Source organism: Geotrypetes seraphini, chromosome 6 (genome assembly GCF_902459505.1).
Source record: "Geotrypetes seraphini chromosome 6, aGeoSer1.1, whole genome shotgun sequence".
Classification (NCBI taxonomy): domain Eukaryota; kingdom Metazoa; phylum Chordata; class Amphibia; order Gymnophiona; family Dermophiidae; genus Geotrypetes; species Geotrypetes seraphini.
Genome location: NC_047089.1, coordinates 15386457 through 15405217, shown reverse-complemented (window position 1 = coordinate 15405217; position 18761 = coordinate 15386457). Strand labels below are relative to the sequence as shown.

At 45.3% G+C, this 18761-nt stretch overlaps 1 protein-coding gene across 1 annotated transcript in view; it reads right to left on the bottom strand.

Annotated features, from left to right (window-relative positions):
- Positions 1-4482: 4482 nt before the first annotated feature.
- The window catches only part of CAPN5 (calpain 5), a 190939-nt gene continuing 176660 nt past the window's right edge, over positions 4483-18761 (bottom strand). The window contains exons 11-13 of the mRNA XM_033950615.1: positions 18566-18687; positions 11595-11731; positions 4483-5637 (exon numbers count right to left, since the gene is read on the bottom strand). Of these exons, the coding sequence (XP_033806506.1) occupies positions 5455-5637; positions 11595-11731; positions 18566-18687 (442 nt within the window). The 3' untranslated portion in view covers positions 4483-5454. The remainder of the gene's footprint in view (positions 5638-11594; positions 11732-18565; positions 18688-18761) is intronic.

Sequence of the window (18761 nt, the reverse complement as noted above, 5' to 3'; positions counted from 1 at the left end):
TGCCCCACCCATTTGAATACCCACCTGCAAAGTATGTGGGGCGTAATTATAGAAGGGCCCATAGCCAGGAAAACGGTTATTCACGGCCCAGCAATGTTGATGCGTTTGCAACTGGAATGTCAACACTGACAAGCACTCTTGCTGTCTGGATCTAAGCAGCGTCTCGTCGAATTACCACCTTTTATATCCAAGTCATTTACTAAATTGTGTTCCCTACCACGGATATTTTATTTTCATTTATGTCCCGTAAACAAACCACTTCACAACCATTTTATTGCGTACAAGTATAACAGTAGAGCGATACATACAGGGTGCCACCCAGTCAAACGAGGGTAACAGTGTCGATAAGGCAAAAGAAATATGACCAAAAAAAAACTTTACAAAATCTGTTAGCTAAAATACAAAAGTTACATAAACAAATACCCTGATAAAGATGAATTAAAAAACCCCACCGTTGAAAAAGAAAATAACACATTGCTCACAGTAATCATTAAGATTATGCAGATTAACATTCAACAATCTCACTTACAAAGAGGTAACATGATTTTTTTGTTTGTTTGATGAAAAACCAAGTTTTATTCAGAAAAGAGGTCAAAGTATGTATGGCATTTTGGCCCCAAAATAATCTTAACAGATATATTTTTTTAAAATAAACCTTTCTAATTTATGGCTTTTTCTCTCTGAAGGAAGGCCTGAAGTCCAGGCTTATGTTCACTGTTTGAAATGTTACTAGCCAGACAGCAGATCGGGTAGCCAAAATGACTAGTTGCCTCAGAATGGGCTGATCCAGTTTTGTTTTTAGCCCACTGCATAAACAGAATTGAAGAGCTAGTTTCAGCAGGAAAAGAAGGACCGGAGCAGCCTGTCTTTAAACAAACCTGGAGCTAGCTAGAAGCCCTAACAATGGGGCTGCTAAGCAGTATGGGAAATGTGGTTCAGCAGAGCTTTTTCCTTAAAGCCATTGCTTGCCCATCTCCTTAGCAAAAAAGAAAGGAAAGGCATCTGAAGAAGGGGCTTCTTTGGACCCCATGGCTCGTGCACAATACCTCGTATAATTTTCATCTTGATACAACAGAAAGGCATTTGTATACAAAGATTCATACAAAATACCTCAAAAATCACCTAGAACTAGTATAGAGGTTTCTGATGCCTGCCCTCATCTCATCTTTTATTTGCTCAAGTAGCAGAGTAAAGAGCTTGCCAAATGTGGCATTTAAAATACTAAAAACTTAGCCAGAAAAGGCATTCTGAAATGCTGGACTTCTGACGCACCTCCTGGGTTTTGGCTTTGGCATGCGGAAGTGCACCAATTGGCCTGTTGGGAAGCCAGAGATGCAAAAGGGTCTCGGAAAGGGGGGGAAGCACTTTATGAAAATTTGGGACCCTTATCTACGGCAGTTGCATCCCAAGGGTCGTAGTCTCCTTCTGAATGACTTGGGAGAGGTGTGAGGAGGGAGGGGGGTAGTCTGGATGGTGGGGATTTTGGGGAGGTAGCATCTTGTGGTGACTTGGGGGTATAGTGGGATAGTGAGTGTTGGTGTTGGGGTGGTTTTTGTTATTTTTCCTAGTCCCGTGGGGTGGTCTTTAGGATGGGAGTTGTTTTTGGTTTGTTTTTAGGATGGGGGTTTTGGGGGGGGGGGTGAGCAGGTATTGTGGATGGGGGGGCTGGTTCATGGACCTGTTCTTATAGTGTTTGGGAATTATCAGAGTACAGATTCCCAGTTTGATTTGGCCCAGGTAATTATAAATCAAAAATTCAGGCTGCCTGAACTGAGCCTCGATTTATGGTGACCCGCAAAATGCTCTCACGACATTGGGCCCCAACAAATGCGCCCCGACAACTGTGTGCACTGAATGGGAGGTGACCCGTCAAATGCACCCAGAGAGGACGCTGAAATAAGAGCTCCTTGTTTGAGCCCTTGAAAAAGCCAGTACAGTGGTGCCTCGCATAACGGACGCCTCGCACAGCGAACGCTGCGCATAACGAACTTTTTGTCTTGCTCCCTATAACGAACTTCGTTTCACACAACGAAGTCGCCCGAGGGGCCCGGGGGGGGGGGGGGGGCGGAACTACTCTCGCCGCTTCCTAATGTGAGCCGGGAACAGCAGCACCCTCCTGTCTGAATGCAGTGTTCCATCATCTCCCTCCACCTTACCTTAGATGCCGAGTTTTCCGGCTTTCTTTTTCGGCCAGCCACACACTTTCAAAGAGCAGCACATGCGCGCATGCTCTGTTGTTCAATCTTCTCCTCTGACGCAACCGGAAACCGGAAGTTGCAGGAGAGGAGAACATTGATCAACTCCAGCAGCTGCGCGTGCACAGCTTTTTGAAAGCGTGCGGCTGGGTGAAAAAGAAAGCTGGCAAACTGCATATAAGGTGAGGTGGAGGGAGGGAAATGTAGGGCTGCAGAACGAATTATTTTGTTTTACATGTATTCTTATGGGAAAACAGGGCTGCAGAACGAATTATTTTGTTTTACATGTATTCTTATGGGAAAACGCGTTTCACACAACGAACGTTTCACATAACAAACTTGCTCCTGGAACGGATTAAGTTCGTTGTGTGAGGCACCACTGTATAAGCGAAACGGGTCCCGTCGGGGCACGCTTGAGATACTGCATTAAAGGATAAATAAAAAGATTCAACAGTCGTGGAATAAACTGGAATAGTAAGCTTATTAGCTAATAGAGCAAGCAGAATTGCTGCCTTTTCATGGTAGGCCGGAACCTTAATCTAAAGAAGAATGTGATAAGCTTCTAGGCCTTTCTACAATCAATTCCCAACCAGTGGGGTTGTTAGTCGTTGTGGGAGTTTCCAGATTGCCTCACTTTTCATCTTCATCTTTGCTTTAGTGGTTACAAAGTAACCCCCTTTTTTGAGGGAGGACCCCCACCCACCCACTTTAAAGATTCACCTGCTATCTAGTGTTAGGGCAAGGTTTATGATTATGGGAACCCTTTACATACGTGGATATCTGGAAGGCCCTGATTTGCTCAGACTCCTCAGGCCCCCGTCCCTTGGGAGGGGCATGAGGCGCCTCAAGCCCCTCCCAAGGGACGGGGCCTGAGGAGTCTGAGCAAATCAGGGCCTTCCAGATATCCACGTATGGCAGATTCAGAATGGTGTGCGCTTTTCATGATGCGCAATTGTTGTGTGTCATTGCCCTTTGCGGATTTGTCGGTGTGCTCCCAGCCCTCAAACCCCCCCTCCCTCCCCCATCTATAAATAAAACAATGTTGCAGACATGGTGTTCCAGGGCACACTCGATACGGTGACGTTTCATCTTCCCATAATCACTGTGTTTTTCAAGATTTCAGACTCCCGAGGCAGGCCTTGCCAATGGTTAACGTGAATCGTGTTGAGCCAACCTGGTGCATAAATGAATTCACCTGTGGAAACACCATGGGTTGGTCGTTTCTTCATCTCCTCCGCTGCTGTTGTGTTTAGCCCCACCAACCCTGTACACTGTCAATGAAGGAAGGCTGCGTTGGTCACATGGTTCATATATTACTAACTAAACAACATACAGAACAATCCCAAGATGGCTGCCAGAGAAGGCATGTAAACAAAAATGATAGCAACTTTTTTAAAGAAACTGTAGGAACCCATCAGGTTCAAGAATTATTGAGTCACAAAGAACAGTACTTGAATTCCGTGGCAACTGGGGGCAAAATCACCTCTAAATGTCTTGAAGCACTGATCTATGGATGTAAGTCTATAAACCAACTGGAAGAGGGATCATAAGAACATATGAATAGCCTTTACTGGGTCAGACCAATGGTCCCATCAAGCCCAGTAGCCCGTTCTCACAGTGGCCAATCCAGGTTATTACCGTGTTTCTCCAAAAATAAGAACTACCCTGAAAATAAGCCCTAGCGTGATTTTCGGGGTAGGTCTTAATATAAGCCCTACCCCCGAAAATAAGCCCTAGTCGCCAGCAGCAGCAGTGCTCCCCCCCCCCCGACCCACCTCTCTCTCCCCTCTGAACCGTGAGACAGAAATAAATACCTTATAACAAACCAGCAGCCTCGGCAGCAATCTAGTCAGGCTGCTTCGTGGCCTTCTATCTTTCGGGCGTTCCTCTGCTGCGTTGCTGATGACGTCATCAGTGATTAGGCAGAGGAATGGCCGGGTGATTAGAAGGCCATGAAGCAGCCTGTCTAGATTGCTGCTGACGCTACCGGTTTGTTATAAGGTATTTATTTCTGTCTCGCGGTTCAGATGGGAGGGAGTGATGGGTCAGCAGGGGGGGGAGGGGCAGGGGGTATAGAAAGATGCTACATGGGGGATGGGAGAAATAGAAGCTGCAAGGGATGGAAGGGAGGGATAGAAGCTGCAAGGGTTTTGCTGCACAAGGGGTTGGGTGAGAGAGCAGGAAAGATGCTGCACTTGTGGGGGAGAGAAAGGAAATAGGAATAATTAGGGTGGAGGAGAGGAAGGGAGAGATGATCATTACATGAATAAAAAAGACATCCCCGAAAATAAGACCTGTTTTAGGGCCCCAAATTAATATAAGATGCTAGTGTCACGCTAATGTCTTATTTTCGGGGAAACAGGGTAGTACCTGGCCAAAACCCAAAGAGTAGCAACATTCCATGCTACCAAATAAAGCGAAAAGTCAAACTATTTTTTAAAAGGATCTTTTTGGCCACACCCTCAGTCCTCTTACTGTTCAAATGGCAAGAGAATATGTGCGGGACGGGGAAAACAATTTAACATTGAAATCTCAACACACAAATGTCAAAATCCACCATTTCCAAAGTTCTTATTCCGATCATTTTTTGGCCTCAATTCTGATGTGCAATTTGACCTCCAACTACCCATAAACTAAGAGTCATTTGTAAAAGAACATCGCACATAAATATATCTGTATCAACCATACAATAAAACAGGAGTAAAGACGTTGGGTCCACAGGTCGTTTCTACACAAAGGAGTGGATTTAAAATGTAGCGAATAAGGTGCATGGTTATTATTTTTACCGGGATCAACTGGAGATTAATATGTAAACAGTCAACACCGACACCGACACCTCACGTCATGGAGCAGCGCGCAGAGAGTTGGAAACGGAAGCAGAGGAGCGGAGAGTCCAGGATGGCTCTGCCTGGCACAAGCCGCCAGTCACCGAACCTTCCAAGTGGGGTAGTTCACTTTGCCACTTGGCGGGGGTAAGGGCTTTCGGCTCTTCTGCCTCTCGTTCGTGCCTTCTTTTGGCACTCTCTCCCTTTTAAGACACTCTTCCAAATCAACATGCCGCCAGGCTTTTCGGCGTTGGCTGGAAGGTGACAGCGCTTGACGAAAACGGGGCGCACTCCTGTTTGCCGAAGGCACCTCTTTAGCAAGGAATATAAAGGACTGGCTTCTTCTCTTCATGGGACGCGGGCAGAGCTCCAGCACTGTACACCACGTTTCTGGCACCAGAGCGGGGGTGGGGGGGGGGTGATTCTGGGATGGCTTAGACCTTGGTGAGGGTGCTGCTGCTGATAAGTCTGACGTTGACAATCCCCGTGAAAGCGGTGGATCTCTTCCCCCCTTTGTCTTGGAGCTGAAGGCTGTGCTGCGACTGAAGTTCCTCGTTGTCGGCCGTCAGGACTACCTGACCCATGAACTCGTCACTCACTACGTTATGATTCCAAATCTACCAAAAGCAAAAAAAAAAAAAAAAAGTCATTAGGTTGTTTTTTAAAAATTGTTAAAAGCTGTGGGTTCAATATTCAAAATCATGGATTTGGATATCAGCAATCGCTTGCCCTAGCTGGGATAATGCTGCTGAAAAAATCTTAGTGGCTGAATATCACGGCTATCTGTATTAAGAGAGCTGCACCGGAATGAAGAGTGCGGGAATCCTACGGGCATGGGAGAAGTCACCGTGGGTTTCCCGCAGAAGGGTACTCAAAATTTCCGGTGATGCCAGAGCGAAGCTTGGAATATATTCAGAGAGGCTATTGGAGGAAGGTTTTTTTTCTGTCAATACGTCTTCCAGCCCCCCCCCTCAAACTTTCCCTCAAAGAGGTTGATGTTTCCAAATGCATTGTCCTACTGGGAAATGCCTCACCCTTCAGGCATATGCCTCCTCCTTCCATCCACTCCCCTTTTTCTTTTACTACTTTGGTAAAGAGGCTGAGGGTGACAACCCCCCACCAATGGCAAAAAGGGTCTGCTACTGACACCCGGGCCTCTCACTGAAGAACACTGAAGGAAAGTTTGGGTCAGGTATTGAAGGAAGTACCGAAGGGCACAGTGGGGATGGATTATATCAGGGGTCTCAAAGTCCCTCCTTGAGGGCCGCCATCCAGTCGGGTTTTCAGGATTTCCCCAATGAATATGCCTGAGATCTATGTGCATGCACTGCTTTCAATGCATATTCATTGGGGGAAAATCCTGAAAACCCGACTGGATGGCGGCCCTCAAGGAGGGACTTTGAGATCCCTGGATTATATGGATCTTAGCGGGTACAGGTAGGTATGAGTTAAAATTTCAGAGGATGGGTAAAATTTCTGTGCCTGTGCAATTCTCTAATTTGCATAACACCCCCTCCAAAATATTAGTTTTGGACCTAAAAATGGCCAAACTGTGTAAAAGTGTAAGGCTCCCTTCCAGTCCTCCCTTGCTTACCTGACCTAGCATCACTTTCTCCTCTGCTCCCAAGATTCAGCATATTCCCCTCTCTGTCAACCCTCCCCCCCCCCCCCCTCCCCGGACCTCCTTAAAATATCTTGCTCTTTCTCTCTCAACACAGTCTCTCAACTGCAGCCCTTGAGGAAGGACTTTGACACCCCTGCTTTAGAGCAGTGGTTCCCAACCCTGTCCTGGAGGACCATCAGGCCAATCGGGTTTTCAGGCTAGCCCTAATGAATATGCATGAGAGAGATTTGCATATAATGGAAGTGAGAGGCATGCAAATCTGAGCCATGCATATTCATTAGGGCTAGCCTGAAAACCCGATTGGCTTGGTGGTCCTCCAGGACAGGGTTGGGAACCACTGCTTTAGAGGATGCAGACAGAAGCAATACACATAGGCTGCCTGTGACCTGACCTGGAATCTATTGTCTCTCACATTCCAACCCCTCTGATGCAATTTCCTAAGTTTTGTGGTTTGTTTGTTGTTGGTTTTTTTTAATATATATATATATATATATATATATATAAACCTTTACTTATTTTAAAGTCAAAAATAAGTGCAACATATACAGTCATTTTATACTTTAACATCACTTAAATTCAATCAAAATTATATTCTATAACAAATACATATATCCCCCCCACTACATATCCAACAATTTGCACTCAAATTAAAAATATATCTTCCCACCCACCCTGGATGTGTATTATCAATGGGCAAAATCAACAATCACTCCTTACAGAATTTTGTCAACGGCTCCCAAATATCCATAAACTTCTTATAATGTCCCTGTTGTATGGCCATCATACGTGACATAGAGATTCCCACCAAAAAGTATAATTTAATCGATCCCAGTTTTTCCAGTTCCTCATAATAAGTTGTATGGCAACCCCTGTCATTATAAAGAGAAGTTTGTTATTCCGAGCAGATATTTGGCTTTTAAGCCCTCATTAACGTACCAAATAGGATGGTATCGTACGTCAACGCCACTGGATTTTCCATTATTTTGTTCACTTGATCCCAGATAGATCTGCAAAATTTAAGTATCAAGGGACACTAGTACAATAGATGATCCAATGTCCCAACTTCAAGATGACAGTGCCAGCATCTATTGGACTTAGAACTATCTAACTTCTGTAATCGAACAGGGGTCCAAAATGCTCTATGTAACAAGAAAAACCATGTTTGTCTCATAGATGCAGACACTGTGCATCTCATCCGCCCAAGTCCAGATTCGTGGCCATTGAGACGTAGTAATCTGATGCTTTATCTCAATGCTCCAAATGTCACGAAGACCAGTCTTTTGTTTCTTATTCAAAAATTCAGATATTAATTTGTACCACTGAGCGGCCTGGTGTCCCAGGAAATCCGTCTGGAAGCATAGGACCGGAAAACCATGCTGATTTTTAAGATTTTGCCAATCAGGGAAGTTTTGGGTTTAAAAAAAAAATAATATTCTTGGTAGTATACACACTAGTGGGATGTTCTCTGGTGAGATATGAATGATATTTTGTGAGTGGAGATTTTTATGTGACTGTAAAATTGTTGTAGATAGCTTTTGAGGCTTTTTCTCCTCTGTTACATTGGCTTCCAGTGTATCTCAGAATTCAATTGAAGTGCATTTGTTTTGCATTTAAGATCCTACTTGGCATTTTCGCCACTTTGATCCCTTTAGACTGGAATGTTCATAGATCTCATCTTGCCAGAAGTTCTCATAAATTAAAACTTACATTTCCTTTTCTCAGTGGTAAAAACAGAACCTTTAAGAGATTTAGTTATTCATTTGCTTTTAAATTAACCAAATTCTGGAATGCTTTACCGCTTACATTAAGAAGTTTAGGTTCTTTTGCTTTATTCCGGAAAGTTCTGAAAACCTTTTTGTTTGCTAAACATTTTGGAAATTAACTATTTCAGTCTATTTTTTCTTGTCAAATTTATGTATTATGTTTTACGTTATTGTAAACCGAGTCGAGCTCCTCTTGGTTGATGACTCGGTCTATAAAACTAAGTTTTAGTTTAGTTTGTTACTGAAGATATATAAAACTAAGTTTTAGTTTAGTTTAGTTTGTACTGAAGATACCACATACTCCTTAGGGTTCTCCCACTTTTGCCATAGTAACTTTCAAAGAATTATTTTGTAACAGAATTAACAGTTACTATACAATAAATTATTGTCGTGTGATCAACATAAAATCCAGGCTCCTGTAGGGCAAATATGGCTGCTTTAACTCTTAACTATACATATAGAAACGAGTCATTAATTTTACCATATGCTGCACTAGAAATGCCACAGAGATGGAACTCATAACCCAGGGTGGGTGGGATTAGCATCCTAATCATTATGTACTGGTGCCATCTAGTGGCCGGAGTATGCAAGGTTCCAGAGAGAGCTACAATATATGGTCCCTGGAGAAGGACAGCTGCTGTGATCTCTGGGGTTAGATAGAAGGGGGGGGGGAGGGGTGGGGAATGGCAAAATGAATACGGGAAAAGTCGCTGCAAATGAAAGGCTTACGGCACCCTAAGTTATCTGAAGCCAGTCCTAACCCAGCTGGAAGTCAAAACAACCAGAAGGAAACTTTTGCCCCCGTTCCTACCCCCACCCCCAAACCAAATATTCTACCATATAAATATGCTTCCATATTAGAATTTGTACAGAATTGGAAAAATTGGGATAGGCTGAATTATAGCTTTTGGTGGAACTCTTTGGGCTCCTTTTATCAAGCCGCGCTAACGGTTTAACGCGCATTGAACGCCGGCCGCGCTAGCCGCTACCCCCTCCCTTGAGCAGGGAGTAGATTTTAAGCCAGCGCAGGGGTTAACGCGTGATGAAACGTCACGTGCGTTAACCCCACTAGCGCGGCTTGCTAAAAGGAGCCCTTTGTGTCACATATTCAAAATGGAAAGGATAATTGCCACGCAGCAGGGAAATTTTAAAACATTTTAGGTTATTTGGGAGCCATTAACAAGATAGTGTAAAGACTTGAAATTACTGCATAGAATAAATATTAATTTTTTCCTTTTTGTTCATACACGTCCAAGGTGGGGTGGGGGTGGGTGGGAATATTTTATGATTCCTTTTGCTTATAAATAACTGTTGGGTATAAGGGAGGGGGGATATTTAATGTGAGTTATATTAAGTGATGTTAAAGTATAAATGATTGTATTATATGTTACTAGTCTTTAAGCCCGTTACATTAACGGGTGCTAGAATAGATGTGTCTGTCTGTCTGTGTTTCTTTATCTCTCTCTCCTTGGCCGCTGTCTGTATCCTTCTGTCTCCCCCCCCCCCACCCCGAGCAAAGCTGTCTGCCCCCAGCACACACCTCCCCCCCAAAGCAGCCCCCTTTCCCTCTCCCTAACTGTCTCTCCATGGCCCTCTTCTGCCTTCCCCCCAGAGCAAAGCTGTCTGTCCTCAGCACACCTCCCCCCAAAACAGCCCCCTTTCCCTCTCCCTGTCTCTCCATGGCCCCTTCTGTCTTCCCCCCCAGAGCAAAGCTGTCTGTCCTCAGCACACATCCCCCCCAAAGCAGCCCCCTTTCCCTGTCCCTATCCATGGCCCCTTCTGTCTCCCCCCAGCACACCCCTCCCCCCAAAGCAACCCCCTTTCTCTCTCCCCCTGGCTCCTGGCATTGATCCCCTTCTTACCCTCCCTCCATCCCGGTGTCTTCTGGCCTGCTTCTCTTCAAAGCAGCCTGCGATCGTGGTGGCCGGCTTTAGCAAACCTAGCAGGCCGCTCTCCAACTCGGTAGCACGTTCCCTCTGACGTGATCCCGTGCATCAGAGGGAGCGTGCTACTGAGGTTGGAGAGTAGCCTGCGAGGTTCTTTAAAGCCGGCCACGATCGCAGGCTGCCCTGAAGAGGAGGATCAGTGGCGGTGGCAGCAGCAGCGGTGAGTGAGGGCGGGAGGTGTGTTCCCTGCCGAGGACGCGGGCAGGGAGAGAGCACAGTCACGCGCCTCCAGCCCCTGCAAGCACCGTGAGGTGTCAAATAGAATGCTGCCACAGAAGCTCACCTCACGGTGCCAGGAATCACGAATTTTCAAGAGCGTATGCGCGCTCTAGGGTTTTATTATTATAGATACTTATTGTGAGCTTTAAAAATGAATAAAGATTAATAATAATAAAAAAGGAATTTGTACATCATATTTCAAGTAAAGTTTGAGTATCCTGTAGCCAGTCACTTCTCATACGTGCTTAGAAATAATCTTATAAAATAGCGCAACTTAATGCCATAAATAACTTATCTTAGTTAGCAAACTGAATGGGGCTCCGATGTGAATTCACGTTTCGCAAAGGAACTGTCTCAAGGAGCATCCCCATTTAGAGCACAACACCACAGGGCCATTCTAATGTAGGAGGTGGCTATGGGATACTCAAACTTTACATGAAATATGATGTTCGAATGTAGCCGCTGAGGTTACAGTTGAATTGAAATAAGTTTATTATATTATACAACCGAGAGAAAAAGTTCATTACAATTCTCATGACGTAAGAGTGTGGCTATTGATGAGATTATTATAGAACGTAGGCTTCACTCAGAAGATAAATTCTATTTGAAAGTTATCTGGCGATTAGCAATACTAGATTTTAGGTTTAAGCACTTACCCCGGCCTTAGGCAAATGCTTGTGCCTAGATTATTAAAATATGCACATTCATTATAATACTTTATAATAATCTATGCACATAAATGTGTGTTCCGCCCACGAGGACATCTATTCGCTCCAAAGCACTAAATATCGGCTTGTACTTACAGAATTTCATGATTTGACCATTTATGTGCGTTAACGTTTCACGTATGAATATAAATGACCAGAACAGCAACATTTACCTGCGTTCTGCTCCCTAAATCCAGATGGTTCCTTACAAAATAAACCCTCCATTAGCACGCAAGGTGCCATCACAGTTAGAAAGTGGACAGGAAGCTGTCAAGCAATTGAAAAAAAAAACAACCTAAAAAGAGCCAGACGTACCTGGACAAAGATGGGTTCGCTGGGTTTCTTCCGATAAAACAACCCTTTCACGTCAAATGTGGGGCTCACAGTGTTTTTCCACACAGGGGAGCGCACTTTGCTTCCTTCAGAGATGATCAGCACATAAGGGTCCGCTCCTGAGGAAGAGGAAACACAGCAACGGGAATTAGTCAACGTTTAGCCCATCCCCCACAAAGATCGGAAAAATAACTTCTCTCTTTTTTTTAATAACTTATATTCCGCATATCCTATAATTCTATCTGGATTACAAATTATTCTGGTACACAAGCATTATTCCCTAACTGTCCCGGCGGGCTCCCACTCTGTCTAATGTGCCTGGGGCAATGGGGGATTAAGGGACTTGCTCAGGGTCACAAGGAGCAGTGCGGGATTCGAACCCCCAACCTCAGGGTGTCGAGGCTGTAGCTCTAACCGCTGAACCACACACTCCCACAGATATATCAAGCTTTCTGCGAGAGGATGGAATTAAAGCGTAATTTAAAATGACCTTCATTGTCGTAGTGCAAGGGTTAACAGCTTGGGACCATTGTGGGCATGGTCCATTACTGAAAAATCGTTGTTCTTGTACTTCTCATTGGTTTCAATAAAAGGAATATTAAATAACTAGTATTTTAGCCCGTTACATTAACGGATGCTAGAATATATGTCTGTCTGTCTTTATTTCTGTGTCTCTCTCTGTCCCGCTGTCTTTCTTTCTGTCTGTCTCTCTCCCTGGCCCCCTTTGTCTGTCTGTCTTTCTGTGTCTCTCCCTGTCCCTGTGTCTTTCTTCTTTTCTTTCTGTCTCCCTTCCTCACGCTGGTGCTAGAATATATGTCTGTCTTTCTTTCTGTTTCTCTCCCTACCCCTGTCTTTTTCTTTCTGTCTCTCTTCCTCCCGCTGTCTTTCTTTCTGTCTCTCTCCCTCCCTGGCCCCCTTTGTCTGTCTGTCTTTCTGTCTCTCTCCCTGCCCCTGTCCCTGTGTCTTTCTTCCTATCTCCTTCCTACTTTTACTGACTGGCTATCCATTAAAACTCCCCATAGGCGTCTTTTAAGTTAAAAAGAAACTTCGCCCCGGCCTGTAGGTCAGGGGTTTCTCAGGCTGACCGCCATACGCTGCTGGTGGCTCCTGGCTCGCTCGTGCGGCCTGCAGTCACCGGCAGCTGACAGCCGCCACGGTCTGCAGCCGCCGACAGCCACCGTGGCCTACAGCTGCCGCAGTCTGCAGCTGCCAACAGCTGCCGCGACCGACAGCTGCCGCGGCTGACATCCGCCTTGGGGGAAGAGAGAAAGAGAGAGATTCACGCGCATGCGCACTCCTACCTGCAGTGCTCTACAGCGCATGGAAAACGGGAGCACGCAGGTGGGAGTGCGCATGCGCGGCTTAGTGTTTTATTATATTCCTTTTCATTGTTCCTTTTCATTGTTCAGTGTGATCAGACCCTCTATGGGTGTTTTTCCCCTCTCCCCTTTCTGCCGACGCTGGCTTGCTGCTATTACAGGCTGAGAATGCCTCGGCTGCTGTGCGCGGGACAGTCAGCGTAGCTTATGCTTTGACGGCCTGTAGGTCAGGGGTTTCTTGGGCTGACCGCCACCCGCTGCTGATGGCTCCATGCTCGCCCCCCGCGGCCTGCAGTCGCCGGCAGCCACCACGGCCTACAGCTGCCGCGGCCTGCAGCCACCGCGGCCCGCAGCTGCCGACAGCCGCGGCGGCCGACATCCACCTCGGGGGAAGAGAGAAAGAGAGATTCGCGCACATGCGCACTCCTACCTGCGGTGCCCTACAGCTCACGGAAAACAGGAGCACGCAGGTGGGAGTGCGCATGCGCGGCTTAGGGTTTTATTATATTAGATAAAATGACCTTCACGCTTTAAACAGAGCAGAGAGGGGTACAACCTGCATGGAGCAGCAGGCACAACTCTTAACCACCTTTTTGGGCAGACTAGATGGCCAATACTGGTCTTTATCTGGGCAGGGCATACATACATTAATCATTCAGCCAGACTGGATTGTTTATCAAGAAGATAGGCTGCTTGAATGGGACAAAGAAGCCAGAGACTAATCCCATCTACCATGCCTGCAAGTATCACACCCTCCTTATCAATTAAATTAACCATTGTTTCAAACAGTTTACAAATTCTAAACAGAAAGATACTGGGACATACAATAGTTTCTATACACAGAATAAGATTCCAAGCTATAAAAGCCTCCTTTCTGCAACACATCTGCAGCTCTCGCTCTCTCTTTCTCTGTCTATCCTTCTCTTTATCTATGGAACACGAAGCTTAGACCATCACCCCATCACCCTTTTCTCTCTCTCTCTCTCTGCCTTTCCCTGGAACTTCAGGCTTCTATGTCTCTCTTTTCCTCTGAACTCTGTAAGGCAGGGAAACTGCTTTGCTCTCTACTTAATTGTAATGCTTCATTGTAATGCTTCAGAATATTGCTTTTCTGTAAGACTATTTCTATAATATATTCTTATGCAATCACCTTTGGCTGTGCCTTTTTGATTCTACTTCCTGGTGAATCTTCAGTGAGGGAACTGAACCTGGGACCTGGCGTGTGTAAGGGCGCCTCTAATATAACCCCACCAACCATACATTGTGGGGGCCACTAACAATCCTTACATTAGTATGTTCAGGCGTGTGCAAGCTCATTTTCAAAGGGAATCTTCCCACAGAGTTTACCTTTGAAAGTCTGACTCTGCACTTACTTCCCACTATTAGACTTCCCCCCACCCCCTCTATCTGCTCAGAGACTGGATATAATTTATTGAAACATTTTGTATTGGGAAACGCATGTTCACCCACCGAAATGTTTGGAAAACTACCCTCCCCACCAAGAGGCTCTGAGACTGTAACAATGGATAAGTGGCAGCTGAGGAGGGAAGCCTGAATTCTTATCCTGCTTCTCCCCCTGACACCCAGTTTGGGCACCCTGCCCGCCCCTCCACTGCTTCTGTACAAAACTCTGGGCTAGATCTACTAATACGTGTTAATGTAATATAATGCAAGCCTTAATATAGTCAATGGGAGCTATTCGGCACGGAATGTGTCTGTATATGGCCTTTTGGTTGAGGATGGGCTGGGGAGGGTTTGAATGGCTGGGAGGGTGTGGATGGGCTGGAGTGAACTTTGACGGAGACTTCAGCAGTTGGGAGTCCAAGCGCAGTACCGGGTAGAGCTTTGGGTTCTTGCACAGAAAGAGCTAAGAAGGGGAAAAAAAAAATTTAAATTGAATCAGTTTGGGCAGACTGGATGGACCATTCGGGTCTTTATCTGCCATCATCTACTATGTTACTATGCTAATAAATCCAACCTCTAGGCTATAAGCCCTTTGGGGTAGTGAAATACCTAACTTAAGAGTACCTATATCTCATTTGACTTCAGAGTTGGTAAAGGGTGGTGGCTGTGTGTTTTTTAATCATATTTTCAATGACGGATTTTTAGCCATGTCATTTTAGTTTGTAAGTGGGACCACACTGTATGTGATAATCTTAAGATGTCATCAATCAATCCAAAAGGTCCAACACAATTTAAAAATGATATCTTATAAATATAAAAAAAATTATATGTGTGTGTGTGTGTGTATATATATAGTGGTACCTTGGTTTGCGAGCATAATTCGTTCCGGAAGCATGCTCGTAATCCAAAGCACTCGCAAATCAAAGCGAATTTCTCCACAGGAAATAATGGAAACTCGAACGATTCGTTCCACAGCCCCCAAAAACTTTAGTAGAAAATACAGCACCGCCCGTATCCGTATCGCAAGACCTCACTCGTTTCGTACAGTCACTTCGCTGCGGGTGAACTGGGCGTGATCCTTATATTACGTTCAGCTGCGCTCAGCGTGAGAGGTGCGTTATGTTGGGCGTGCTTGAGCTGCGGGTGCACGCAGTACGTTCAGCCACGATCAGTGATGTGACGCGCGTATATTACGCGCATTTGACGTGACGCACGCAAAACACTCGTAACCCACATTTCTCGCTATCCAAGGTTTGGCTGTGTATGTATGTATGTATATATATGTTGAAGGGAAAGGAACTTCGACTTCAGATACGACGTTTCTATAGCGACAGTCAAAGCAGGTACTTAACCTCCTTTTTATCAAGCTGCTCTAGAGGTTTTTAAATGCGGGCCGGTGAGGTAAATGCTCTGACGCTCATAGGAAGGAGTCACAAGGGGGGGGTGTAGTGAGAATTGAACCCAGTTCCCCACATTCTCAGGTCACTGCACTAACCACTAGGTTACCCCCTGCACTGTTCATATAGTGTGCTCAGAATAAAGTCTCTGTGCTCATTAAAATGTGAGTAGTAATAAAAATAGGTTGAAACCTTTATTAATCATTGAACGCCAAAGAACATTCAGCTTCCTTATCAAAACTGATAGTCAAGCCAAAGACAGCATACAGTTATCAAGATACATCAGATATAATGAGGAGACATAAGAACTGCCGCCCCTGGGTCAGACCAATGGTCCATCCTGCCCAGCAGTCCGCTCACGCAAGACCAAGGTCAAGACCAGTGCTGCAAATGAGTCCAGTCTCACCAGTTTAGCAGAAACTTGTCCAACTTTGTCTTGAAATCCTGGAGGGTGTCCTCCCCTATAACAGACTCCGAAAAAGCGTTCCACTCTCTGGGTGAAGAAGAACTTCCTTACGTTCGTACGGAATCTATCCCCTTTCAACTTTAGAGAGTGTCCTCTCGTTCTCTCTACCTTGGAGAGGGTGAACAACCTGTCCTTATCCACTATGTCTATTCCCTTCAGTACTTTGAATGTTTCGATCATGTCCCCTCGCAGTCTCCTCTTTTCAAGGGAGGAGAGGCCCAGTTTCTCTAATCTCTCGCTGTACGGCAACTCCTCCAGCCCCTTAACCATTTTAGTCGCCCTTTTCTGGACATGTATAACCGTGCAAAACTGTAAACCCTCAAGGAGCCGAGTTCAAGATGTGGAGACCTTTTGCATTCCATTCTTAAGGTGGCCCCACAGGAAGTAAAGGCGAAGGCGAAAGCATGAAGGATGCTAGGGTGCACAGGAAGAGGTATGACCAGTAGGAAAAAGGAGATACTGATGCCTCTGTAGAAGACTCGTGTGAGACCTCATTTAGAATATTGTGTACAGTTCTGGAGAACGCATCTTCAAAAAGAGGCAAACAGGAAGGAGTCGGTCCAGAGGAAGGTCTACTAAAATGGTCACCGCTTGGAAACTTAGGCGGTTTAACAAATTTTTAAAATAAACGTGGTCCGTGGTCTTCGTCATAAGGCATATGGGGAGAGACTGGAAGAGCTCCTTTGAAGGAAAGGCAGGAGAGGGGAGATAGGTATTTAAATATTTCTATCCTGTGTGGCAAAAATGTATAGGAGGCAAGTTTCTGTCAACTAAATGGAAGCTCGGGAATGAATAGGATGAAGGTGAAAAGAAACAAGACTCAAAGTAACATGAGGGAATACTTCTTCACTGAAAGGGTGGTGAATTTGTGGCTCAGCCTCATGACTGGAGGTGGTGGAGATGAAAAATGTATCAGAATTCACATGCTGAGGAAAGTTAGATCCTGCTTCCATCAAAAGCATTTTACCCTCCTTGTCCAATCCATCATCCTCTCCAGATTGGACTATTGCAACTCTATCTACTTAAGCCTAACTAAGAAAAACCTCCACAGACTCCAACGGATTCAGAATGCCGCGGCCAAGCTCATCTTCGCTAAAAGTAAATTTGACCATGCCTCCCCGCTCCTGGCCAAGCTCCACTGGCTTCCGATAATCGCCAGGGTCCACTATAAATGCGCCTGTTTAACTTTCAAAATCCTATATGGTATCCTCCCTTCCTTTATCCCTCTTTCTTGGAATTCCTCAAACCCTAATACCACCAGATCCTCCCACAAATTAAAACTATCCTTCCCCTCGCTAAAAGGCATTTCCCACACAGGAAAGCTAGGGACCTCCCTCCACTTCAAAATCACTGAGCTCTGGAACAACCTTACCTCCCCTCTTCGGAACTTGAGCTCTCTCCAAGTTTTCCGCAAACATCTGAAAACCTGGCTTTTCTCAAAAAATGTAAGTCTCCCTCCAGCTTAGGAATCAAGGAAACTCTTATATCTTGGCATCCCAAGTCCTCTAAATTTTCTTCACACTTCTACCTCTAACCCTCTGTTGTAGTTCCTTCCTATTTCTCCTACTGTAAACCGCGTCGAGCTCTACGAACGTGGAGATGATGCGGTATACAAACCTAAGGATTAGATTAGATTAGATTAGAATTCAAACAAAGCTTGGGACGACTATATAGGAGAAGGGAGAGTAGATAGATAGGCCATTTTTCGCGGTTTCTCCAGTTGTGCCTGCGGCTGCTTGCAGGTTAAACTCTTCTAGACCCGGTTTTAGAGTGCGAAGGTCATTTAAGTTTTGCTCAGATTCTGTCCGCTTGCTGAAAGCAATTTTGTTTCTTTTGTTATATTAAACTTGAGTGGGAAGCAAATCTTAATCTACTCTCCCAGTTTAGCCTATGACACTCAATAACTTCTTGGAGTTATTGGGCATTGGGTGAAGTGTGCGATATCTATCTTATAGTTACTGTCCAATAGCAGCTCAGGGGAGTGTGTGGTGCAGTGGTTAGAGCTATAGGCTCAGCACCCTGAGGTTGTGGGTTTAACTCCCATGCTGCTTCTTGTGACCCCGTCACTTAATCCCCCAGTGCCCCTGGTACATTAGAGAAGAATGTGAGCCCACCAGGACAGATAAGGAAAATTGCTTGAGTACCAGAATGTAAACCACTTAGGCTATAAGTGACATTACAATACTAAAAAAAAAATAATAATAATAATACGCCAACCTTTGGCACCAAATCAAAGGACACCACTGCCATTCAGTGAAGGGTTACGTGACAACACAATATCTTCTCTGCTGTTGTCAAAACCCTTTAATAAAAAAAGAGTATCCCTTCCCCCACTGCTTCACAACAGAGCCACTGAAGAATTGGTACCTCCTTGAGTGTCTTGTTCCTTCAAGCTCGTGGCAGAGACCACATGGACCTGAGTCACCAGCTGTGGATAACCACACAATCCAGACCAGCAGGTGCGAGGAGGTTCGTCCAAGGTCAGCTCTCTGCAATAAGGAGAGAAACAGGAGTGCGGTCACTTCTGGATTATTCACCCAGCAGCTGTGCAGGAATGGAGGTT